We start from the raw sequence: 22,084 nt of genomic DNA, 5'->3' as shown, positions 1-22,084 counted from the left end.
TTTGCCAAAATGTCTAAACATAATTCCACTTTTACATTATGGGGTACTGTGTATAGGCCAGTGACAGAAAAAGGCTGTAACATAACACCATTTGGGAATATCTTCTGAAGGGACTGTATGCTTGTTTGAACATGTACAGTAGTATGTTCATACTTACCTCTTTTGACCGGTTGCCAAGGAGGCCCTCGACATAAGACTGGAGGTCATTGTTGGTAAGATTAACATTGTTTATCAAATGTTTTTCTGTGTTGTCTTATGTGACCTCTGTTAGCAGATGATTGATAATGGGTTATAATTGGTTTGTCTCGTGCTCATCTTTATTTTCTAAAAGGTTACGTGGTGGAGAAATGTGGCTGCAACACAAAAAAAGGATCTGAAGATAGTTAAGTAAAAGCTGAATGAAGAGGCCTCAAAGCGATAAACAAAAAAGTGCAAATATGTAATTCATTTGAATTTAAACTAATTCATTTGCATGTGTATATGTTTATTATTGATTGTTTGATTACTACAGTTAGAAACTTTAGGAAATAACAGGTGCACTCGTCTCGTATTGACACAGTAGGGAAACAAGATGTCAATTGTGATTTTGAATAGGCAAACGGTAGTAAAGGTGTCCGTTTTCAATAGTCATTCAAAAGTGTTTATGTCAGAAATGAAAAAGGATAAGGAGTAATTCAGTAGTGATCAGTAGTGACAACACTACACAGACAAATGGCAGTAGTAATTCAAGAGGGATTGAGTTGGCATACAGCAGCAATGTGTAGGTATTATGTGGTCATTCTACATTCAGCATGTTGAAATTGTGTAGGTATGTGTAGGTTTTAAGTTGTAGATACCCAAAAGCTTAGTATTCATTAAGGGAGAATTATGTAGCGATTTGAATAAGAAATATGTAGTGTTCACCAGTAGTGAAATGTCCCAATTTATCACTCATTACTACTGAAATGAACACAACTCACTACTCGTTTACTACACATCTCAACAGCAATCAAGTAGGTTTTGTGTGGATCTTGTGTAGTAGTTCAGTAGTACCTTTTCATGAGGGTTACTACATCTACCCCTGAGTCCAGGTTGACATACTATAACTGCTGAACACAACTGTACATCAGAAAGAAAGTGTATGCAAGTTTTGAAGTAGCCTAGGCAGCTTACATGGACATTTCGGTCTCTCTTTGCGCAGTTGCATTCCTTGCATACTATCCACACTGTTGACAAGGAGCGAGGAAGAAGAAGAGGGGAGGGAGAGGAGTCAACTTCTGCGAGGGGAGGAAACCGACGGATATTTTTCGCCTGAGCGACAAAAGCAGTCAACTCTGGAATCAGTGTGCAAGATGCATCCTCTAAAGGCAAACGTCGACAAACTGTCAGGGGAGTAAAGCCTTGAAGAACAGGACATCGAATATGCAACTCTTTTGCATTCAGTTCTACGCATGAAGTTAATCTGAAGACTCGTAGAAGAACAGTAAGACGATAAAAGAACAATATACTAACATCATTTTGTGAAGGGCAACTAACTGTTTGAAGGCGTCATCATCTGTGACCCTGAACTTAAAGTGGACTAGTAAATAAATCATTGTTATTGAACAACAGCTAAATAGCTATTTTCGAGTCCATTTGAATTCTGGGAGGATTATCAAGTAAACTTTTTTCTTACCCTGTGGTGACTAATGACTATGAAGGCGGTGACAGTGCCACGTTTAAGACTGCGTCTGTGATGGGCTGAGCAAGCGAAACTGAAATCATTTTGTTGGTTTTCTACATTGTAACGGTTTTAGAGTTATGACGGAGGTTTTTGAAGTGGTCTTGGCCACTATTCCTTATATTAGCATTTCCCCCCACATGCTTACAAGTTAATGATTTATTTGAAATAGTTATTTTACCCGGTTCAGGGTGGGCAATGTTATTCCAAAGTCCATGACTTCACTCCAACGTCCCACTCCTTCTCAGAATGCTGGACTGACTGCTGAGGAATGGCATCGGCGATATTCGAGGGGACGTCTCTGGTCAACATGTTTGTCAAGGATTGCTGGGTGAACGGGATCCGGAGACTGATCATAAATCAGCGAGGAGAGGAAGAAGAATTCTACGAGATCAGAACCGAGTGGTCAGACAGAAACGTTTTGTATTTGCACAGGAGTTATTCCGATTTTGGGAGATTGTTCAAAAGACTGGTTGAATCATTCCCTGAGGACAGAAGAGCTCTCTCCAAGTCGCCGCTTATCGAAGGTTGGTATAGTGTACCCCATGCCACTGGAAATTGTGTTTAATCAATTAACCAATTAAGTAATTAATTATATGGTCATTTGAAGACAATAGCCACAATACAATTCGGATGTTTTTTCTATTAATTGGCCTTTTGACCAAACACACAAGATATTTTCAAATCAGCTCTGTTTCATAGCTGATGTGATTGGTCAAAATACCAATTTAGTTAAAATATAAAAGATAAGCCAATGTTTTGACGTGTTGAGAACTTTGTCATCAATTATTGTATTCAAATGGGTATTTTTGACAGGTGGGAATTATATGGGCACATTTGATATAGATAGATCTGTTGATATAGATAGATCTGTTGTATTATTTACAGTGGATAAATAAGGACTAATTGTTGTTTTCATGACCCAGGTTGACACTGTCCGTTTAATAATTGATTGGGTCCACTTTGGAGAACACATAATACCAGACCTATCAAATAGCTGCTCTTTGGTCTACATGATTCCAGATACTGTTTTAGGTTCTCTGGGAACCCCCTAACATGATTGACTGGATCTTAAGTCAAGAGCAATAGGACTGATTTAACTGGCCATCACTAGGCTATCCTTTATCACTTATCAGCAGCACCTTTTTGGTTGTTTGGTTTTCAGAGCTGGAGGCTATGGGTTAGGTTTATAGTAGCACAGGCTAACTGTCAAAATTAAAATCATATTGGAAGAGGTTAATGTGTGGATTTGTCAGTGAATGTTTTGGATAAATTAGGAGGCGGCCTATTCATTGCATGCTGGCTTTAATAATGTTGAGGTAATGCTGAAAGGCTCAGTTACTCCCCCCTATCGAGTGTTTGTGGACCATTTCAATAATACATTAAATGTTATCAAATGTTTAGGTTGTGATTAGGCTAATCTACTGTATGTCCCGCGTGATTGAATTGTTGACCAGCTTGTTCTGCAATAGAAGCAGATCCTATCCCGTAGTAATGGGTAAAGATAAACAGAACCCCCAGACATTTGGAAAGGATTGTGACACATGAAAGCCAAACACACTGCCCTGAGTTGTGTACCTCTTACTGCCCTGTCTGTCACGATGGTGCCCTGACATTGCCCAGGCTGGGTGCTGTCTGGCAGGATGCCCAGCTCATGCCACTTCTATGCCTAGCTAGCACACAACATTCTGAGAACCATATGTTTCTTAGAGCTTGGTGAGAGCGTGGTTCTTCAGCCTAACACTCTGCAGGTTTCCACGTGGTTCTGTTTAAAGTCAATGTTCAGAGAATGTTAAGAAACAACATTCTTCTGTGTGAATTTCAGTACTTTCAGCATAACATTTTCTGCAGCTCTGTTGGCCGCGCCCACTAATTGGCCACACCCACTAATTGGCCACACCTGATCTTAATGAGTGCTTATTTCCTTTGAAAGGAAGTAGAGCCTGTTTGAATAGACTAAAATGAACAGCTTCGTATGAGTTAAAAAATAAAAACATGGCAGGCTAGCTGCATCCTGGTGGTGCAGTGAGCTAATTCCTTGGATAGTGAACAGAATATCATATGTTTGAATCTCACTGATGTCATGCCACAATAAAAAAGTGCATGTTTAAAGCATAAGCAAATAAATGTTTATCTGTGTTTGGAGTTGAAATCAGTTATCCAAACTAAGCTAGCAGTGTTATTAAAACTCTTATTGAAACATTCAGTGAAAGGAACCTCCCTGCTATACATAAAAATGTACATTCCCAGGACAGGCCCCCAAAAACATTTTGTTCTCAGAACGTTTAAAAAACGTTCAGTTTTATTGGTCAGGAACCTTATGGCTTCGTTCCCAGAACCAATGGGAAACCAAAAACGTATGTTCCCACAACTTCCAAGAAACCAAATGTGATAGCTGGGTGTTCACCCTGCACAGCCTCTCTGGTACTTCTATTTTGTCTGTGTCCATTCAGCTTACAGTAAGTGTGTTTTGTAAACTGTCACCCCACGCCAGCCTTTTTGTGGCGACTGGAAGGCTCTGTTTCCTTCCCATACACTGAAATAGCTGTCACTGCTGAGGATTGGCTCTTCTCCTTTCTCAGCTGCGTGTGATGCAAAACGACTCATTTTGCACTTCTTCTTTTCCTGGTGTCTCATCGTCCATTCTCATGTCTTGTTGTTTGAGATACGAATGGAGGGAGATGGGTATTGAAATAGGGACTTCATCCAAGTGTTACTCCAGTAGTGGTGTCGGTAGAGTTGAATCATGTCAGTGATGGATAGCTGGCCACAGATTAATCCCATTCCGTTTCCCCATGCCCTTTAATTTCCACCCCGGCTCGATATTTTATTTAGATCCGTCTTCTAATTGGCACTCAGATGAAAAGTGGACCTAGCTCGAGCTGTCCTTGCTTCCCTATGTTGTGTTCTTTATTCACACTGTTTCTGGCCCTACTCTTGTTTCTGTGCTGTAGCTAGGCAACAAGAGAGGCGTGCAGAACTTCTTGGGAACTTTCAGGTCATTGTGGTGAGAGGGTGATATACAGGCCTGGCTGAAGGAGTGGGCCTCCTATATTTAGGCGAGCCCCTACTGTGGCCTGCTTAGGCCTTCATCAGTCACCTGACATGTTACCCTGGAGTGGGCATCACAGACAGGAAGTGATGTGCTGGTTCTGTTGGCATGAGAGCCAGTCATGAGGGCACCGCCCAAACATCTAGACATAACAGACTCAGACTGGTGACGGAGAGGACAGCCGAGAACACTGTTTAAAGGCTTAACCTAAGATTTACTATGGAATTTGGCGCTCTGTATCTATTGATAAAACGGCAACACCTTATGGAACATACTCATCTAACCGGGGAGATGGTGGTTAGATAATGTTGCAGTACATGACACTACTAAAGGCTATAATGTTGTAGTATCATGCTGACATGGGCCGGTCTGATAGTAGGATGCTGTAGGATGTCATTGTGGATGTCATTGTGAAATAGCTGTGAAATAGCTGTTGATAAGGTCTTATAAATGTTGAAATATCATGTGTAAGGATGATGTGGAGGCTCATGCTTCCTGCCATGTTGTCTGTCCTCCTGCCATGGTTGATATGCAAATGACAGCACAAACCGGTATCGCATTAAGTAGTTGTGTAACTACACTTTTTCATTGCATTGTAAGCTTGTTTAATTACGAAATCTATTACCATAAATGATTGTAGCTACACTTAAAGCGAGAAAGTAATAATATGCTCGCTACAATGGGCAGAAAACATTGATTTTTGTTGGTAAAGATACTAGCAGTATCTGTGCAGTGTTCCTCAGCCAACTAAATGTAGGCTATGAACTACTGTTGGCCTATTTCTTGGCTACAGGCAAATTCTTTGATGTGCACATGGGAACAGTTTGAATGGCCAGAATGCTGGTAGAGAGGACAATTATTAGACCAATTTGGCCCCATACTTATTGTGTAACACAAGGAGAACAGAAAACACAAGTTTAGTGTTTCCCTCTTCAACGCGACTCCAGGAAGTGGAGACAGGAAATGGACTCTTCCACAGGAAGTGAGGACATGCACTCAGGGAGCCTGGTCGGAACAAACACAGCTGATTTTAGTTTCAAAATATTTCATGGCTTATTTTCAGATGACCACTATTTCTATACATTTAGCTTTAACTTGGAAATATAATTAATTGAGAGAGGAATATGTTAAGTGGTTGTGTTCCATTTTAAATCTACAACTTTATTTTGGCATATTCCACGCCAGCGCTCATGTTGCTCACGTTTCTATATCAAAGGTGAAATCCCGTGGACAGATTTCCAAACATCTGTTTACACGGAAAACAGCGAGGCGGTTTTCGAGTTGTCTGAGGACAGTTATTTTCGTGTTTGTTGCATTTGAGCAACCGCCATGTGTGGTGTAGATTTGTTGCTTTTTCCTTGAGGCTATGCTCCCAGGGGTACGAGGCATGTCTTTCAAATGAAACATCCATTAAAGAAGAGAAGACCATATAATATTCAAAATGGCACACTGTAACTCTACCATGACATAACCAAGAATACTAATCATACGTCTAAGCCTATGATTAAAAAAACAACAATACAATAAACTTCTTATTTGCAGACAAACAAGCACTTATTGGTCGGTATATCTTTTTTTTATAGGCTTTTGTTGGTTTGGACAAACCGAGCTGTTTATCTCTTAAAAAGAAGAATATGATCCTGGAACCCTGTGAGGTGCAGCCCTGGGTGGGGGATTCTATGGTTGCCTCTCAAATGGCATCATATACCCTATAAGTGCGCACTACTTCGTTTTTTTTTTTAACCAAAAAACATTTCATGACCTAATCACTCCTCAAACCCTGGGGCGTAATGTCATGACTGTGGGCCATTAGAAATGAATGAGATTGTTACATCAGCAGAGTGCTGCCTCGCATCCTCTTACGCAGCCCTCTATCTATCCGAAGGGAGCAGCTCTGTGGCTGCATCGTGCGCACTAGTCGCATCACCTCAGTAAGACCTCATCAGTAGTTTTCTGGAGGATCGTCATCATCAACCTCACTATCGTAGTCATCATGACTATGAATGGCCGTACATGCTATTTTGGGACTAGTTGGAAGTGGAAGGCAGATCCAATGACTAATGCGTCATAGTCACTAGTTTTCACTCTGCATCATTGGATTGTAAAGGCTTAAGTACATATTCACTCACACATCCCCCTGTTTATGAAAGGTCCAAACCAACGAAGCAGGCTACTTTCCACTCTTTTTTTGGACATGTGTTTGCCAATATTAAAGTCCTCATTGCTAGTGCTTATTCCCGAAGTGAAACTTTCCACCCAGATTCTAAATCTAAAACCTCTCTTATACTTTGCATTGTTAATCCATGTATCATGCTGCTGAGGTAGATAGGTGTGCTGTACGTCTATACTGCAGTTTTCCTATATTCTGCTGTTGCCACTTTCAGATCCTGTGCTGTCTATTACCTAGCATTTACTGAGCCGTGTTGGCATTCTTGCTGGTTACCCTATTTGTGACACGTGCAGTTGCGTGCTCTTAAAACTATGTCCACTTAACTTAAATAAGTCTATTTGTGTTTCTCTGTACTTGCCATGCCCAGAACAAATATCACAGGAGCATTGGGATTGTGAATATAAAGGTTCTCATTTTACTGATTGCCACCTTTTCAATTATATTTGTTTTGGCAACCTTTTTTACATGAGTAAAGTTGAATTGGGCCCTCCTCCCATTTAGCCTTTGTTGTGTGTTCTGGCCTGTGGATAGATAAGATGCTAGTTGACACAAAGGTCAAAGTAGCTGCCCTATTGTTATGGTGGATGCACCGATAGGATTTACCTCATGTTCTCTCAGTAGGAGAGTTATTTTGGTCTGAAAGCTCAGGCTGTCTCAAAATGATGGCTTTTGATTTGTCTTGGGAATCAAATCGATTTTAAATGTGTACCTGGTTTGTTTCCTAAGAATTTACTTGAGACCTAAGATTTTCAGTTTTGTGAGATTAATACAATAAAAAGTGGTAATAACCATGTAATAACCTTTGACTGCGTTATATTTGTGTCATTTTGTGTTTAGGTCTGGTTAAGATTAAAGAGGCCAGTGACATTGAGCTGAAACTAAATGAGGTGGAGAAGCTACTGAAGAATGCCATCAACATGCCATGGAAGGTGGGTCACTAGTCGTCTACGACTGCCCTGTACACATTTGGATTTGATCAACTTGTATGCAAACCTATTCATTTACACACCTTCCAACATACCACATTTGACTCAGATTAGTTATAATGCATTTTTGTACGGCTCTCATAAATAGAACCCATGCTCATACTATCTGTGCTGTCTGTCTCCCCAGTATTCTAGGTCAGAGGTGGTGTTGACATTCTTTGAGCGATCACCGCTGGACCAAGTGCTGAAGAATGACAACGTCCACAAGATCCAGCCATGCTTCCAGAGTCCATACAAGATATCAGGTATTGATTCGTGGTGAAACACAGGGAAAAACACTCCGCTTTCTTCCCAGTATTAACTGGGGCTCCCGAGTGGCGCAGCGGTCTAAGGCATTGCATCCCAGTCCTAGAGGCGTCACTACAGACCCTGGTTTGATTCCAGGCTGTATCACAACCGGCCATGACGGGTAGACTGTATATAAGAATTGGTTCTTAACTGACTTGCCTAGTTAAATAAAATTTAAAAACGAAGTAACTTTCCTTTTAACCACCCAAACAACCAATGCAATTCAACAACAACAGCATGCCCCACTTGACATCCGAACCAGGAAACCTCTGAGTAATGGTTAATATAGGATAAGATAAGCTGTAATTGTATCGTCTGTTTTCACAGAAATGTGCCTTGCGTTATAAAGAATTCCTTACAGGACAGATAAACAACAGACAAAACATGGGGTAGACTGTTCATGTCCTAAACTGTAGAATGCGTTCTGTGCCCTACAGAGATCATGCGTTCCAATGGCTTCTGTCTGGCCAACACAGAGACAATTGTGTTTGATGAGAGTCTGCCACAGGACGCAGAGAGACCCTCATCCACTGACTCTGCTGCTGGCTCTGCAGAACACCTGTAAGTAACACGTGACTTCTTTTACCTGTTAGATTCACCTTACCAGTCAGTATCAATGTCATTGTGTATTGAGACAAATGGGCATTTCTTCAACCTCATAAGAGGTGAAATTGTGTGTGCGGTAGATATTTTTATATTTCTAATACAATGTTGACTTCGGACTGTAACTCCCTGCACCACAAAACCAGAGAAGCATGGCAGTATCACGCGTTAACCAGAATGACTGAGGTTGAAGAAGAAAAGTGTTTTCTCCTGAATTTAGGCCTATTTTATGATACAAACATGATATATCCTGTTACTTTTCGTACAGTTCACATTCTATTTACTACACACACACCTACAGGGACCTTTTAGGATCACAAGTGTTTGTGTGTGCCCTTTTGAGTATGTGAGTACCATGCATTCCTTGAATTTCAAGAGGTTCCATGGTCCCCCTCAGGAAATGTCTCAGTGCACCTCTTCCTTCCCTGGGTGGGGTGTGAGGATGGAAGCTAGGGAGGGACCTTTACTCAGTCTCCACAACCAAATATTTTTCACCAAATATTACAATGCGGTTAAAGTCAGTCATTAAAACTTGTTTTTAAACCACTCCACAAATTTCTTGTTAACAAAATATTGTTTTGGAAAGTAGGTTAGGACATCTACTTTGTGCATGACACAAGTAATTTTTCCAACAATTGTCTACAGACAGATTATTTCACTGTATCACAATTCCAGTGGGTCAGAAGTTTACATACACTAAGTTGACTGTGCCTTTAAACAGCTTGGAAAATTCCAGAAAATTGTGTCATGGCTTCAGAAGCTTTTGTTAGGATAAATTACATCATTTGATTCAATTGGAGGTATACCTGTGGATTTATTTCAAGGCCAACCTTCAAACTCAATGCCTATTTGCTTGACATTATGGGAAATGTAAAAATCAGCCAAGACCTCAGAATAAAAACATTGTAGACCTCCACAAGTCTGGTTCATCCTTGGGAGCAATTTCCAAACGCCTGAAGGTACCACATTCATCTGTACAAACAATAATACGTAAGTATAAGCACCATGGGACCACGCAGCCGTGATACCGCTCAGGAAGGAGACACGTTCCGTCTCCTAGAGATGAACATACTTTGGTGCGAAAAGTGCAAATCAATCCCCGAACAACAGCAAAGGACCTTGTGAAGATGCTGGGGGAACAGGTACAAAAGTATCTATATCCACAGTAAAATAATTCCTATATTGACATAACCTGAAAGACCGCTCAGCAAGGAAGAACCCACTGCTCCATAACCAGCATAAAAAAGCCAGACTACGGTTTGTAGCTGCACATGGGGACAAACATCGTACTTTTTGGAGAAATGTCCTCTGGTCTGATGAAACAAAAATAGAACTGTTTGTCCGTAATGACCATCGTTATGTTTGGAGGAAAAAGGGGCAGGCTAGCAAGCCGAAGAACACCATCCCAACTGTGAAGCACGGGAGTGGCAGCATCATGTTGTGGGGATGCTTTGCTGCACGAGGGACTGGTGCACTTCACAAAATAGATGGCATCATGAGGTGGGAAAATTACGTGGATAAATTGAAGCAACATATCAAGTCTTCAGTCAGGAAGTTAAAGCTTGGTCGCAAATGGGTCTTCCAAATGGACAATGACCCCAAGCATACTTACAAAGTTGTGGCAAAATGTCTTAATAAGGACAACAAAGTCGAGGTATTGGAGGGGCCATCACAAAGCCCTGACCTCATCCTATAGAAAATGTGCGTGTGCGAGTAAGGAGACCTACAAACCTGACTCGGTTACACCAGCTCTGTCAGCAGGAATGGGCCAAAATTCACCCAACTTATTGTGGGAAGTTTGTGGAAGGCTACCCGAAACGTTTGACTCAAGTTAAACAATTTAAAGGCATTGCTACCAAATACTAATTGAGTTTATGTAAACTTCTGACCCACTGGGAATGTGATGAAAGAAATAAAAGCTGAAATAAACTATTCTCTCTACTATTATTCTGACATTTCACATTCTTAAAATAAAGTGGTGATCCTAGCTGACCTAAAACAGGGAATTTGTACATGGATTAAATGTCAGGAATTGTGAAAAACTGAGTTTAAATATATTTGGCTAAGGTGTACGTAAACTTCCGACTTTAACTGAATCTTTTCACCTGGATCATCATAGCTAGCTAGCTGCAATCCGAGTGACTACTTCTGGCTAATGTATCTGTCCCGAAGCAAGCACCAATTAGCCTGGAGCTAGCCCATACTAGGCCAATCTCCCAGCTAGCTGAAGAGGTCCATCAGCCACTCTTGGACCCCTTATACTGCCGGTACAGGGTATGGAACCCCGCCAATTCTTCACGACTGGACTAGCGACTTAATCTGCTCGAGGGGGTTACTCAACTGGCTCCTACGTCGTGACGTTCCCTGAATGCCCATCTGCTAGCTGCGGCCCGCTAGCTCCCGCTAGCTGTCTAGACCATATCAGACTGTTAGCTAATAGGTCCATTGGCCAATTTCTCGTACCACTATTCCTATTTTTCCAATCGGCCTGGGCCCCTTTTACCACACAAAGCCCTGCTTATCCATCACGACTAGACTACCAACGTAATCTGCCCCAGGGTCTTTTTTCCAACAGGCCCCTTCGTCGTGACGTCCCCTGAATGCCCATCTGCTAGCCTGCTAGCCGTGGCCCGCTAGCTGTCTAGAGCATATTGGACTGTTAGCTGAATAGATCAATTTGTCATTTGGACTGGACCCTTCTGCTACACGGAACCCTACTAATCTATCATGACTGGCCTATCGACGGAACCGCACGAGGAGGCTAAAACAGACTTTCCTCCATCGCGACGTCCCTCTAAGACCCTTCTGCTAGCTTGCTAGCCCCGGCCTGCTAGCAGTCTGCATCGCCGTGTCTCCAGCCAGCACAACCATTCTCTGGACCCTTAAGATTACTCGGCTACGCATGCCTCTCCCTAATGTCAATATGCCTTCACTGATCTGGTTAGTGATTGTTTTATTTCACTGTAGAGCCTCTAGCCCTGCTCAATATGCCTTAACCAACCATTTAGTTCCATCTCCCACATATGCGATGACATCACCTGGTTTAAATGTTTCTCGAGACAATATCTGTCTCATCATCACTCAATGCCAAGGTTTACATCCAATGTACTCACATCCTACCATACCTTTGTCTGTACATTATGCCTTGAATTTATTCTATTGCACCCAGAAACCTGCTCCTTTTACTCTGTGTTCCGAACGTACTAGACGACCAGTTCTTATAGCCTTTAGCCGTACCCTTATCCTACTCCTCTGGTGATGTAGAGGTTAATCCAGGACCTGCAGTGCCTAGCTCCACTCCTATTCCCCAGGTGATCTCATTTGTTGACTTCTGTAATCTTAAAAGCCTTGGTTTCATGCATGTTAACACTAGAAGCCGCCTCCCTAAGTTTGTTTTATTCACTGCTTTAGCACACTCTGCCAACCTGGATGTCTTAGTCGTGTCTGAATCCTGGCTTAGGAAGACCACCAAAACCCCTAAAATTTCCATCCCAAACTATAACATTTTCCGCCAAGATAGAAATGCCGAAGGGGGCGGAGTTGCAATCTACTGCAGAGCTCTCTTATTTTCCAGGTCTGTACCCAAACAATTCGAGCTTCTACTTTTAAAAATCCACCTTTCCAAAAACAAGTCTCTCACCCTTGCAGCTTGCTATAAACCACCATCTGCCCCCAGCTGTGACCTGGACACCATATGTGAATTGATTGCCCCCCATCCATCTACAGAGCTCGTGCTGCTAGGTGACCTAAACTGGGACATGCTTAATACCCAGGTCATCCTATAATCTAAGCTTGATGCCCTCAATCTCACACAAATTATCAATGAACCTACCAGGTACAACCCCAAATCCGTAAACATGGGCACCCTCATAGATATCATCCTAACCAACCTGCCCTCCAAATATACCTCTGCTGTTTTCAACCAAGATCTCAGTGATCACTGCCTCATTGCCTGCATCCGTAATGGGTCTGTGGTCAAACGACCACCCCTCCTCACTGTCAAACAATCCCTAAAACACTTCAGCGAGCAGGCCTTTCTAATCGACCTGGCCGGGGTATCCTAGAATAATACTGACCTCATCCCGTCAGTAGAGGATGCCTGGTTATTCTTTAAAAGTGCCTTCCTCACCCTCTTAAATTAGCATGCTCCATTCAAAAATTTTAGAACCAGGAATAGATATAGCCCTTGGTTCACTCCAGACCCGACTGACCTTGACCAGCACAAACACATCCTGTGGCATACTGCATTAGCATCGAATAGCCCCCGTGATATGCAACTTTTTAGGGAAATTAGGAACCAGTATACACAGGCAGTTAGGAAAGCTAAGGCTAGCTTTTTCAAACAGCAATTCGCATCCTGTAGCACAAACTCCAAAAAAGTTCTGGGACACTAAAGTCCATGGAGAAATAAGAGCACCTCCTCACAGCTGCCCACAGCACTAAGAATAGGAAACACTGTCACCACGATAAATCCACTATAATTGAGAATTTCATGAAGCGTTTTTCTACGGCTGGCCATGCTTTCCACCTGGCTACCCCTACTCCGGTCAACTAACCGGCGCCCCCCACAGCAACTCACCCAAGCCTCCCCCATTTCTCCTTCACCCAAATCCAGATAGCTGATGTTCTGAAAGAGCTGTAAAATCTGGACCCCTACAAATCAGCCGGGCTAGATAATCTGGACCCTCTCATTCTAAAATTATATGCCGAAATTGTTGCAACCTCTATTACTAGCCTGTTCAATCTCTCTTTCGTATCGTCTGAGATTCCCAGCGATTGGAAAGCTGTCGCGATCATCTCCCTCTTCAAAGGGAGAGACACTCTAGACCCAAACTGCTACAGACTTATATCTATCCTACCCTGCCTTTCTAAGGTTTTTGAAAACAAAGTTAACAAACAGAATTTCCGACTATTTCGAATCCCACTGTACCTTCTCTGCTATGCAATCTGGTTTCAGAGCTGGTCATGGGTGCACCTCAGCCACGCTCAAGGTCCTGAACGATATCATAACCGCCATTGATAAGAGACATTACTGTGCAGCCGTATTCGTCGACCTGGCCAAGGCTTTCGACTCTGTCAATCACCATATTCTTATCGGCAGACTAAACAGCCTTGGTTTCTCAAATGACTGCCTCGCCTGGTTCACCAACTACTTCTCTGATAGTGTTCAGTGTGTCAAATCAGAGGGCCTATTGTCTGGACCTCTGGCAGTCTCTATGGGGGTGCCACAGGGTTCAATTCTTGGGCAGACTCTTCTGTGTATATCAATGATGTCGCTCTTGCTGCTGGTGATTCTCTGATCCACCTCTACGCAGACAAGCATTTCGCTACACTCGCTTTAACATCTGCTAACGATGTGTATGTGACAAATAGAATTTGATTTGATTCGTATACTTCTGGCCCTTCTTTGGACGCTGTTAACAACCCTCCAGATGAGCTTCAATGCCATAAAACTCTCCTTCCGTTGCCTCCAACTGCTCTTAAATGCAAGTAAAACTAAATGCATGCTCTTCAACCGATCGCTGCCCACACCTGCCCGCTCGTTCAGCATCACTACTCTGGACTCTCCTTCCAGACTCGTATTAAGCATCTCCAATCCAAAATTGAATTTAGAATTGGCTTCCTATTTCACAACAAAGCATCACTCACTCATGCTGCCAAACATGTCCTTGTAAAACTGACCATCCTACCGATCCTTTACTTTGGCGATATAATTTACAAAATAGCCTCCAACACTCTACTCAACAAATTGGATCCAGTCTATCACAGTGCCATCCGTTTTGTCACCAAAGCCCCATATCCTACCCACTACTGGGGCCAGTATTCCCTCGTTGGATGGCCCTCGCTTCATATTCGTCACCAAACCCACTGGCTCCAGGTCATCTATAAGTCTTTACAAAAATTGCCACAAAAAAAAATCACTGAAGCTGGAATCTCCCTCTCTTAAGCATCAGCTGTCATTGTACCTGTACACAATGTATCATCACTGTACCTATACACAGCCAATCTGTAAATAGCACACCCAACTACCTCATACACATATTGTTACTTATCCTCTTGCACTTTTGTACCCCAGTATCTCTATTCTCTACTTGCACATCTGTCATTCCAGTGTTAATGCTAAATTGTAATTATTTTGCATCCATGGCCTATTTATTGCCTTACCTCCCTACTCTTCTATTGAACACGTTTTAGTAAATTTAGTGTCTTAGTATGGGTTGACCACTTGGTCCATTCCTACTGGGCACGGAGGTCAATTCAACATCTATTCCACATTGATTTAACGTACCTGAATTAATAGGATGTGGAAACAACTATGATTCAACCGGTGTGTGCCCGGTGAGTTGAGTGATACCCATGTCTGGCGTTTTCATTTCTTAGGTACGAGGATGGCAGGGAGTTCCTGACGGTGGAACCAGACATCAGTGACGATGACTCCGATGCCTACGTCACAAACCTGTCTTACTACCATCTGGTCCCCTTTGAGACGGACATCCTGGAATGAGGAGCCAAAATGGCTGACGGTTAGCATCACTGCCTGCTCAGATGCTGTCAGAAACCAACCCATGTCATGTGACCTAGCTGTGGACAGCTCTGTCCAGCATTTTGGCCACAAATGTTACAGTAGCTGCACAACTGCACCAATTAACTTTGCTACTGCTGCTTATAGGCCAACGTTTGTCATGGCAGCTTTGTCTCTGTCGAATCGGAGAGCAGATCCTGGGGTTCAGCGGCTGTATGGACAGACATACACACAGACTGTAGTATTACTCACAGAAAGATTGTACATAGAGAGATTTAATATCACTGGCTTACAAAGTCCAATGTCTGTGATATCACCAGTGTGCCTCATCCTCTATCCTCAAGATGCGGTTATCCTCTACAATTGTGCATTTTAGCTTTCTTTGGGATTGAACTTGGTGTACTTCATAGAACGGTGTTCAGTATCAGCCTTAAACTGCAGTCTTGTCATTACAACCAGTATTACGAAAGATTGTTTTATGTGGAGTGATAGCTAGACTTTTCTAATTGGGATTGAATGGGAAATCAACTTTTTTTTGGTTCAATGTGACTTTTCCTCACCACACCTATTGTTAGGACGACCGGTTAGGGATGTTATTGTGTTCAAAACATCAAATCAGAACACTACATCACTGTGTGAATGACAGTACCAGATTGGTTTGAGTAGCAAAAATGTAACAGTTGCGTAATCTTCGTCTAGGGGATTGTTATCATGTGCATAGAGTACGCAAGCAGTGTTTTGCTGGTTCAAGCAAGGCCATGTCAGACCCTGTATTATGCTGTACAGGCTACTGTAATTCCACAACTCAGTCCAACAGCTGACTATAGTCTTTGTGTGGGAGTCTGCAGCGTAGCCAGCCACTGGAGAAACAAATATTCTCTGTTTCTAAAGATAACAAATGACAATATTGTGTGGAAAACCACTATAAGGGAATTTAGGCCAACACTGGATTTTTCCTCTTCCTGTTGTTTGGCAAATAAACATCAGTTTAAACACAGCCACAACATGATTTCCCCAATATCACTAAATAAGACATCATTTGGACACCAAACATGTGGGAATGGCACATTTGAAAATATGGCATGCCCCAACATGGTTTCTGTCCACATTTCAAGTCAAATTAAAGATGAAAAAAACTAAATAATTGACTCAGCATTTGTTTCCATTGGAAGGTTTTCCAGCTGTAGATGTAGTGGTAACTTGTTTAGTCACTCACATGTGTTCCTGTCTCCCTACAGAAGTGAGTCTAGTTTTTCTCTGTATGTGTGAAGCTGCAGCAGCATTGAGCCCTCTGGCTACTGGGTAGGTAGCTACGTAGCTAGCTGTCTGTCTTCCTCTGCTCTGTATTGTTCTGTAGCCACAGGGGTTTGCCCCTCCCCTGAATCCACAGGCACTGAACATTCTGAAACTTGGCACATGGGGCCTTTACCCGACCCTAAACTCCCCTCCCCTAGTTAGCAACACAGTCATGCCCATTGCTCAGCCCGTGAGAAAACCCAGGTCTTTCTCAACATGTGAAACTATCCCACTTTTTTCTCTTCCTGCTTTCTTCTCTATTTTCTCAGAGGCAGAGAGCCTAAAGAGGAGGAAAAACACATATTTTTGGGCACTGGAGGTGGTTCTGTTGACTGGCTGCATTGGAGAAATGGCACCACATCCTTCTTAATGCTCCCTGGGGAAGAAGGAAAATCCCACCACTAGCAACTCAATGCTGAAATAAGGAACTGGACTATTTAAAAGGAAAATTGTACATGATATATAGAACGGTTGATTGTATTAATTTCTGTTCCGAGTCAGTCTAGACAGCAGACGTTGATTGGTGAAGGATCTTGTACAGTGTGCATGCATCCATCCATCCATCCATCCACCAGTCATGGCTAAACGGTACTCAACTAATCCCGTGTGGCCTCAGGAGAACCCAACCAAACTCCAGTACTCTGGTCTCTCCGCCACACTCTTTGAACACACCAGTATGTCAAGTTCAACAAATGTCAGACATCGGTGTGATCATTTGGAAGATGTTTTTGGTTTTATTACAATGATATTCTAATTTAATATAATGTTAAGAGGTTATTTATTTTTATAGTCCAAATGTTTGACAGACTGGCTGTCATATCGCTAAGCTAACCGTGACCCGCCTTGTAACCTTGTTGATATGCTTACGGCCAGTGTGAGACATATCTTGAAACATACTGCATCTGCTCAGTATTATTAATTATATTAATCAAGAGTCTAAATCCTGTCTGGAGGGGGGCTCTAAACTAACAAATGGAATTGTTATAAGATAGTCATACCAAGGATTATTTAGCTATTTGATTTTGAATGTTAAGGTTCCTTAAGGTATCCCCCAAAAAATATTGGATGAAAAATGTAATTTGGCATTAGGCCTACTGTTATTAACTAAGAGATGCACCACGTGGAACAACAGATAGTTAAAGAAGTTTATTCTGAAGTGTCTGTTGAATATCTGAGAGATATAAGATCAGGGAACTCTATTTTTTTTACATGTATTTGTCCCCTTAGTTTAGGCACTAAACTATCTCCATAAACTATACTTCAATGTCTTATTTGAACTGGTACCGGGACCTTCAGTCTTGTGAGGCTTGTGGGCGTCCTAGAGCAAAATGGAGAACATACTTTTTTGTTGTTTTTTTTACATTTTATTTTAGCCCCTTTTCTCCCCAATTTCGTGGTATCCAATTGATTTTAGTAGCTACTATCTTGTCTCATCGCTACAACTCCCGTACGGGCTTGGGAGAGACTAAGGTTGAAAGTCATGCGTCTTCAAAACGGAGAACATCGTCATGTTTGTGAGAGTCTCAGCTTTCCACAGAGGGGCGACCGTTCCAGGCGCTACAGACAGAAGTTGGCATAAGAGGCTATACTGACTTCAGACGAGTCTTGTGGGAATGGTTGAGCAAAACGGAGAACATTGTCGTGTTCGTAAGAGTCCTCTTTCAATCGTTTGTAGGCCAAACGGTTCGGACGCTACGGACGTTTTCGTGAGGAGACCGATTTTCGGGATGTCTCATGGTCTGACAAACACCACTCTAGCTCTGCCACCTTTCACCACAGATGCCCAAGGGTGATATCGGCAGATGCGGTGGATTGAGATGCAGCCCATGCAAAAAAAACAACATATCTCTAGTTTAAACAGACAGATTGATGGTTTTTTTGTATAATGTTAATTCGATTTCCGCAGGGGTGCGGACATTGTAAGCCAAGGTTTAATACTTCATTCATTCTGCCTATGATTGGTAGACTATGTAACAATTATATTAAAGATGTTTTGTAATAAAAAAAATAACCTTGACTGTTACTCTTTTATAATTGAGGCAATATCTGAGCATTATACCTCAATGGAAGAATAGAAAATCGACAGGTCCTGCAACTCAAGGCCTACAGCTTCAGGATGTGTGAAACAGGGCTCTCTTGTGGTAGGTATCAGAATTACACACAATCAGAATCTAATTATTTATGTCCATGGATGTACATTGTCTACAAAGACTGATGACAACAATACATAAATAATGGAGTAATAAAACCTTATATTTTAGGTTATATGGTAAAACCATAGAGAATGATACGAGTTATCTAGTGGCCAAAAGGCTGTATTAGCATGGGCAGTGCCATTGAGGTCTTCCACCATTTTAATGTAAACTGTCTGGGACTTCCAACTTCATTGGTTGATCGCTCCTGGTGAACCTGTTGGAGTCATGTCCAACCGAGTCATCAGGAGGGATCAGCCAATCGTGAAGAAAATTGATTACGTCAAAATGGAGATAGCCTCAATGGTGCTGCACATGCTGAAACGGTGCCCACAAACTGTTAGGGTCTACACAAAGCTGTCCCAACATCTTTCCAGTGCTAAACCTGGCCATCCGTGAAACAGTTCATTCAGCCTCATTTACTGCCTTAAAAAAAACAGCTGATAGGGCTGACTTGCTGAAACAAATGTGGTTTCTAATGAGAATTGACATGTACAAACTATGGCATAAGGGGACGACAAGCGGATAAAAGGCAATCCGCCATTTCGATTAAGATATTAATGAGCAAGCTAGGACGGACGTAGTCAATATAACTATTTGTTTAACACTTTTGAAATGACAGTGACATAATTCAGAACAATGGCCGTTCTTACAGTGTTCTTCCTGTACACCAAGTCAGAACCGTAGGATAAATGAAGGGGGGATATAAGCAGATTGAAAGCTCTTACAATGATCTTACGATGATTATGTTTCTCTAAAACAGATTATAGGCTACATGTGCACCACCAAGTCAGGACAGTAGGCAAAATTAAGAAGGGTAAATAGACTGAATTATTAGGGTGAGGCACATGGGCTACTAATAGCTTACTACACAACATAATGTACACTTAGTATTACTTTCTTAGCTACAGTATACATATCTCCCTGGCATATTACATAATTTATGCTGCAGCAAACAATACATTTTTTGGACTCACCTTGTTGTGCTGTGCTCACTTGAACAGGAAGGTGATGCGGCAGTCTTTCATGGGCAAATTTTGTCATCAAAGTCTGGCATTCTCTGGATTTATGGTGCTTTCAAAACAACTGGGAACTCAGAAAAAAACAAGGTCAAATCATGATCGTGTCATTGATCTTCAGGTCGTAGCTCTAGAAAGAGGCCGGATTTACAATTCCTGAGGTGGATGACCATTCAAAACATATTTTGCCAGTCTGAGCTCGTTTATTCCTGACTTCCCAGTTGTCTTGAACTCACTGAAGTCAAGTTTTCGCAGTTCCAAGTTAGCAGTTGTTTTGAGCGCAGCACAAATCATGCTTCGTTGACAGCGAAATTCATGAACTTCTTTTGACGAAAAGATCATGACCATTAGAAAGCAAATTACGGACTCCTCTTTAAAGCTGCATATTTCTCCAAAGCTCAGTTGTCCTGAGTCTGCACAACACTTCCAGGACCTAGGATCAACGGAGACGCTCAAGTTTTTTAATACTATATCTCGACACATTGATGAAAATCAATCATGGCCTCTAAACCTTCAAGCTTCATACTGGACCCTATTCCAACTAAACTACTGAAAGAGCTGCTTCCTGTGCTTGGCCCCCCTATGTTGAAACTTAATAAACGGCTCCCTATCCACCAGATGTGTACCAAACTCACTAAAAGTGGCAGTAATAAAGCCTTCCTGAAGACAAACAATGTATATGAAACGCTTCAGTCTGGTTTTAGACTCCATCATAGCACTGCGACTGCACTTGTGAATGTGGTAAATTACCTTTTAATGGCATCAGACCGAGGCTCTGTATCTGTTCTCGTGGTCCTAGACCTTAGTGCTGCTTTTGATATCGTCGATCACCACATTCTTTTGGAGAGATTGGAAACCCAAATTGGTCTACACGGTCAATTTAATCCATTTTGCCACAACTTTGTAAGTATGTTTGGGGTCAATGTCCATTTGGAAGACCCATTTGCGACCAAGCTTAACTTCCTGACTGATGTCTCGAGATGTTGCTTCAATATATCCACATAATTTTCCTTCCTCATGATGCCATGTATTTTGTGAAGTGCACCAGTCCCTCGTGCAGCAAAGCACCCCCACAGCATGATACTGCCACCCCCATGCTTCACGTTTGGGATGGTGTTCTTCGGCTTGCAAGCTTCCCCCTTTTTCCTCCAAACATAACGATGGTCATTGTGGACAAACGGTTCTAATTTTGTTTCATCAGACCAGAGGACATTTCTCCAAAAAGTATGATCTTAATCCCCATGTGCAGTTTCAAACCGTAGTCTGGCTTTTTTATGGAGGTTTTGGAGCCGTGGCTTCTTCCATGCTGAATGGCCTTTCGGGTTATGTCGATATAGGACTCGTTTTACTGTGGATATAGATACTTTTGTACCTGTTTCCTCCAGCATCTTCACAAGGTCCTTTGCTGTTGTTCGGGGATTGATTTGCACTTTTCGCACCAAACTATGTTCATCTCTAGAGGACAGAATGCGTCTCCTTTCTGAGCGGTATGACAGCTGCGTGGTCCCATGATGTTTATAATTGCATACCATTGTTTGTACAGACGGACATGGTACCTTCAGGCGTTTGGAAATTGCTCCCAAGGATGAACCAGAGGTCTACATTTTTTTCTGAGGTCTTGGCTGATTTCTTTTGATTTTCCCATGATGTCAAGCAAAGAGACACTGAGTTTGAAGGTAGGCCTTGAAATACATCCACAGATAGGCTAATTGACATCATTTGAGTCAATTGGAGGTGTATCAGAAACTTCTGAAGCAATGACATCATTTTCTGGGATTTTCCAAGCTGTTTAAAGGCACAGTCAACTCAGTGTATGTAAACTTCTGACCCACTGAAATTGTGATACAATGAGTTATAAGTGAAGTAATCTGTCTGTTAACAATTGTTGGAAAAATTACTTGTGTCATGCACAAAGTAGATGTCTTAACCGACTTGCCAATACTATAGTTTGTAAACAAAAAATGTGTGGAGTGGTTGAAAAACAAGTTAATGACTCTGTCACGGCTGTTGAAAGAAGTGGACCAAAGTGCAGCGTGGAGAGTGTACATTTTATTTTTATTATTGTAAAATGTCACTAACAAAACAAGAAATAACCCAAAAAAAAAAAAATAAAAATGACCGTGAAGCTTACAAAGACTATAGTGCCCCTAACAAAGACAACTACCCACACCGAAAGGAGGGGAAAAAGGGCTACCTAAGTATGATCCCCAATCAGAGACAATGATAGACAGCTGTCGCTGATTGAGAACCATATCG

General features: G+C 42.0%; 1 protein-coding gene across 3 annotated transcripts; it reads left to right on the top strand.

The window, feature by feature from the left end:
* Positions 1–1,268: 1,268 nt before the first annotated feature.
* pxdc1b (PX domain containing 1b) lies at positions 1,269–18,628 on the top strand. Of its 3 annotated transcripts, none has more exons than XM_064941685.1 (6): positions 1,269–2,226; positions 7,759–7,850; positions 8,035–8,152; positions 8,633–8,756; positions 15,180–15,322; positions 16,887–18,628. In XM_064941685.1, the coding sequence occupies exons 1-5, from the start codon at positions 1,971–1,973 to the stop codon at positions 15,301–15,303; spliced, it is 714 nt and encodes a 237-aa protein (XP_064797757.1). In that variant the 5' UTR covers positions 1,269–1,970; the 3' UTR covers positions 15,304–15,322; positions 16,887–18,628. The 3 variants fall into 3 exon arrangements, with proteins under 3 accessions (XP_064797757.1, XP_064797758.1, XP_064797756.1); XM_064941686.1 differs by lacking the exon at positions 16,887–18,628 and having other exon boundaries at positions 1,269–1,462; positions 1,948–2,226; positions 15,180–16,465; XM_064941684.1 differs by lacking the exon at positions 16,887–18,628 and having other exon boundaries at positions 15,180–16,465.
* The last annotated feature ends 3,456 nt before the right edge of the window (positions 18,629–22,084 follow it).

The sequence above is a fragment of the Oncorhynchus masou genome, chromosome 28 (assembly GCF_036934945.1).
Source record: "Oncorhynchus masou masou isolate Uvic2021 chromosome 28, UVic_Omas_1.1, whole genome shotgun sequence".
Classification (NCBI taxonomy): domain Eukaryota; kingdom Metazoa; phylum Chordata; class Actinopteri; order Salmoniformes; family Salmonidae; genus Oncorhynchus; species Oncorhynchus masou.
The sequence above is the reverse complement of the archived record's forward strand: the minus strand, read 5'-3'. Positions and strand labels throughout refer to the sequence as shown.

Bases quoted from the DNA above. Each gene is read 5' to 3' on its own strand.
- pxdc1b (XM_064941685.1), top strand. From the start codon at position 1,971: ATGGCATCGGCGATATTCGAGGGGACGTCTCTGGTCAACATGTTTGTC. The intron at 2,227-7,758 runs GTTGGTATAGTG...TTTTGTGTTTAG, and splicing joins CAAGTCGCCGCTTATCGAAG to GTCTGGTTAAGATTAAAGAG. The intron at 8,757-15,179 runs GTAAGTAACACG...TTCATTTCTTAG, and splicing joins GCTGGCTCTGCAGAACACCT to GTACGAGGATGGCAGGGAGT.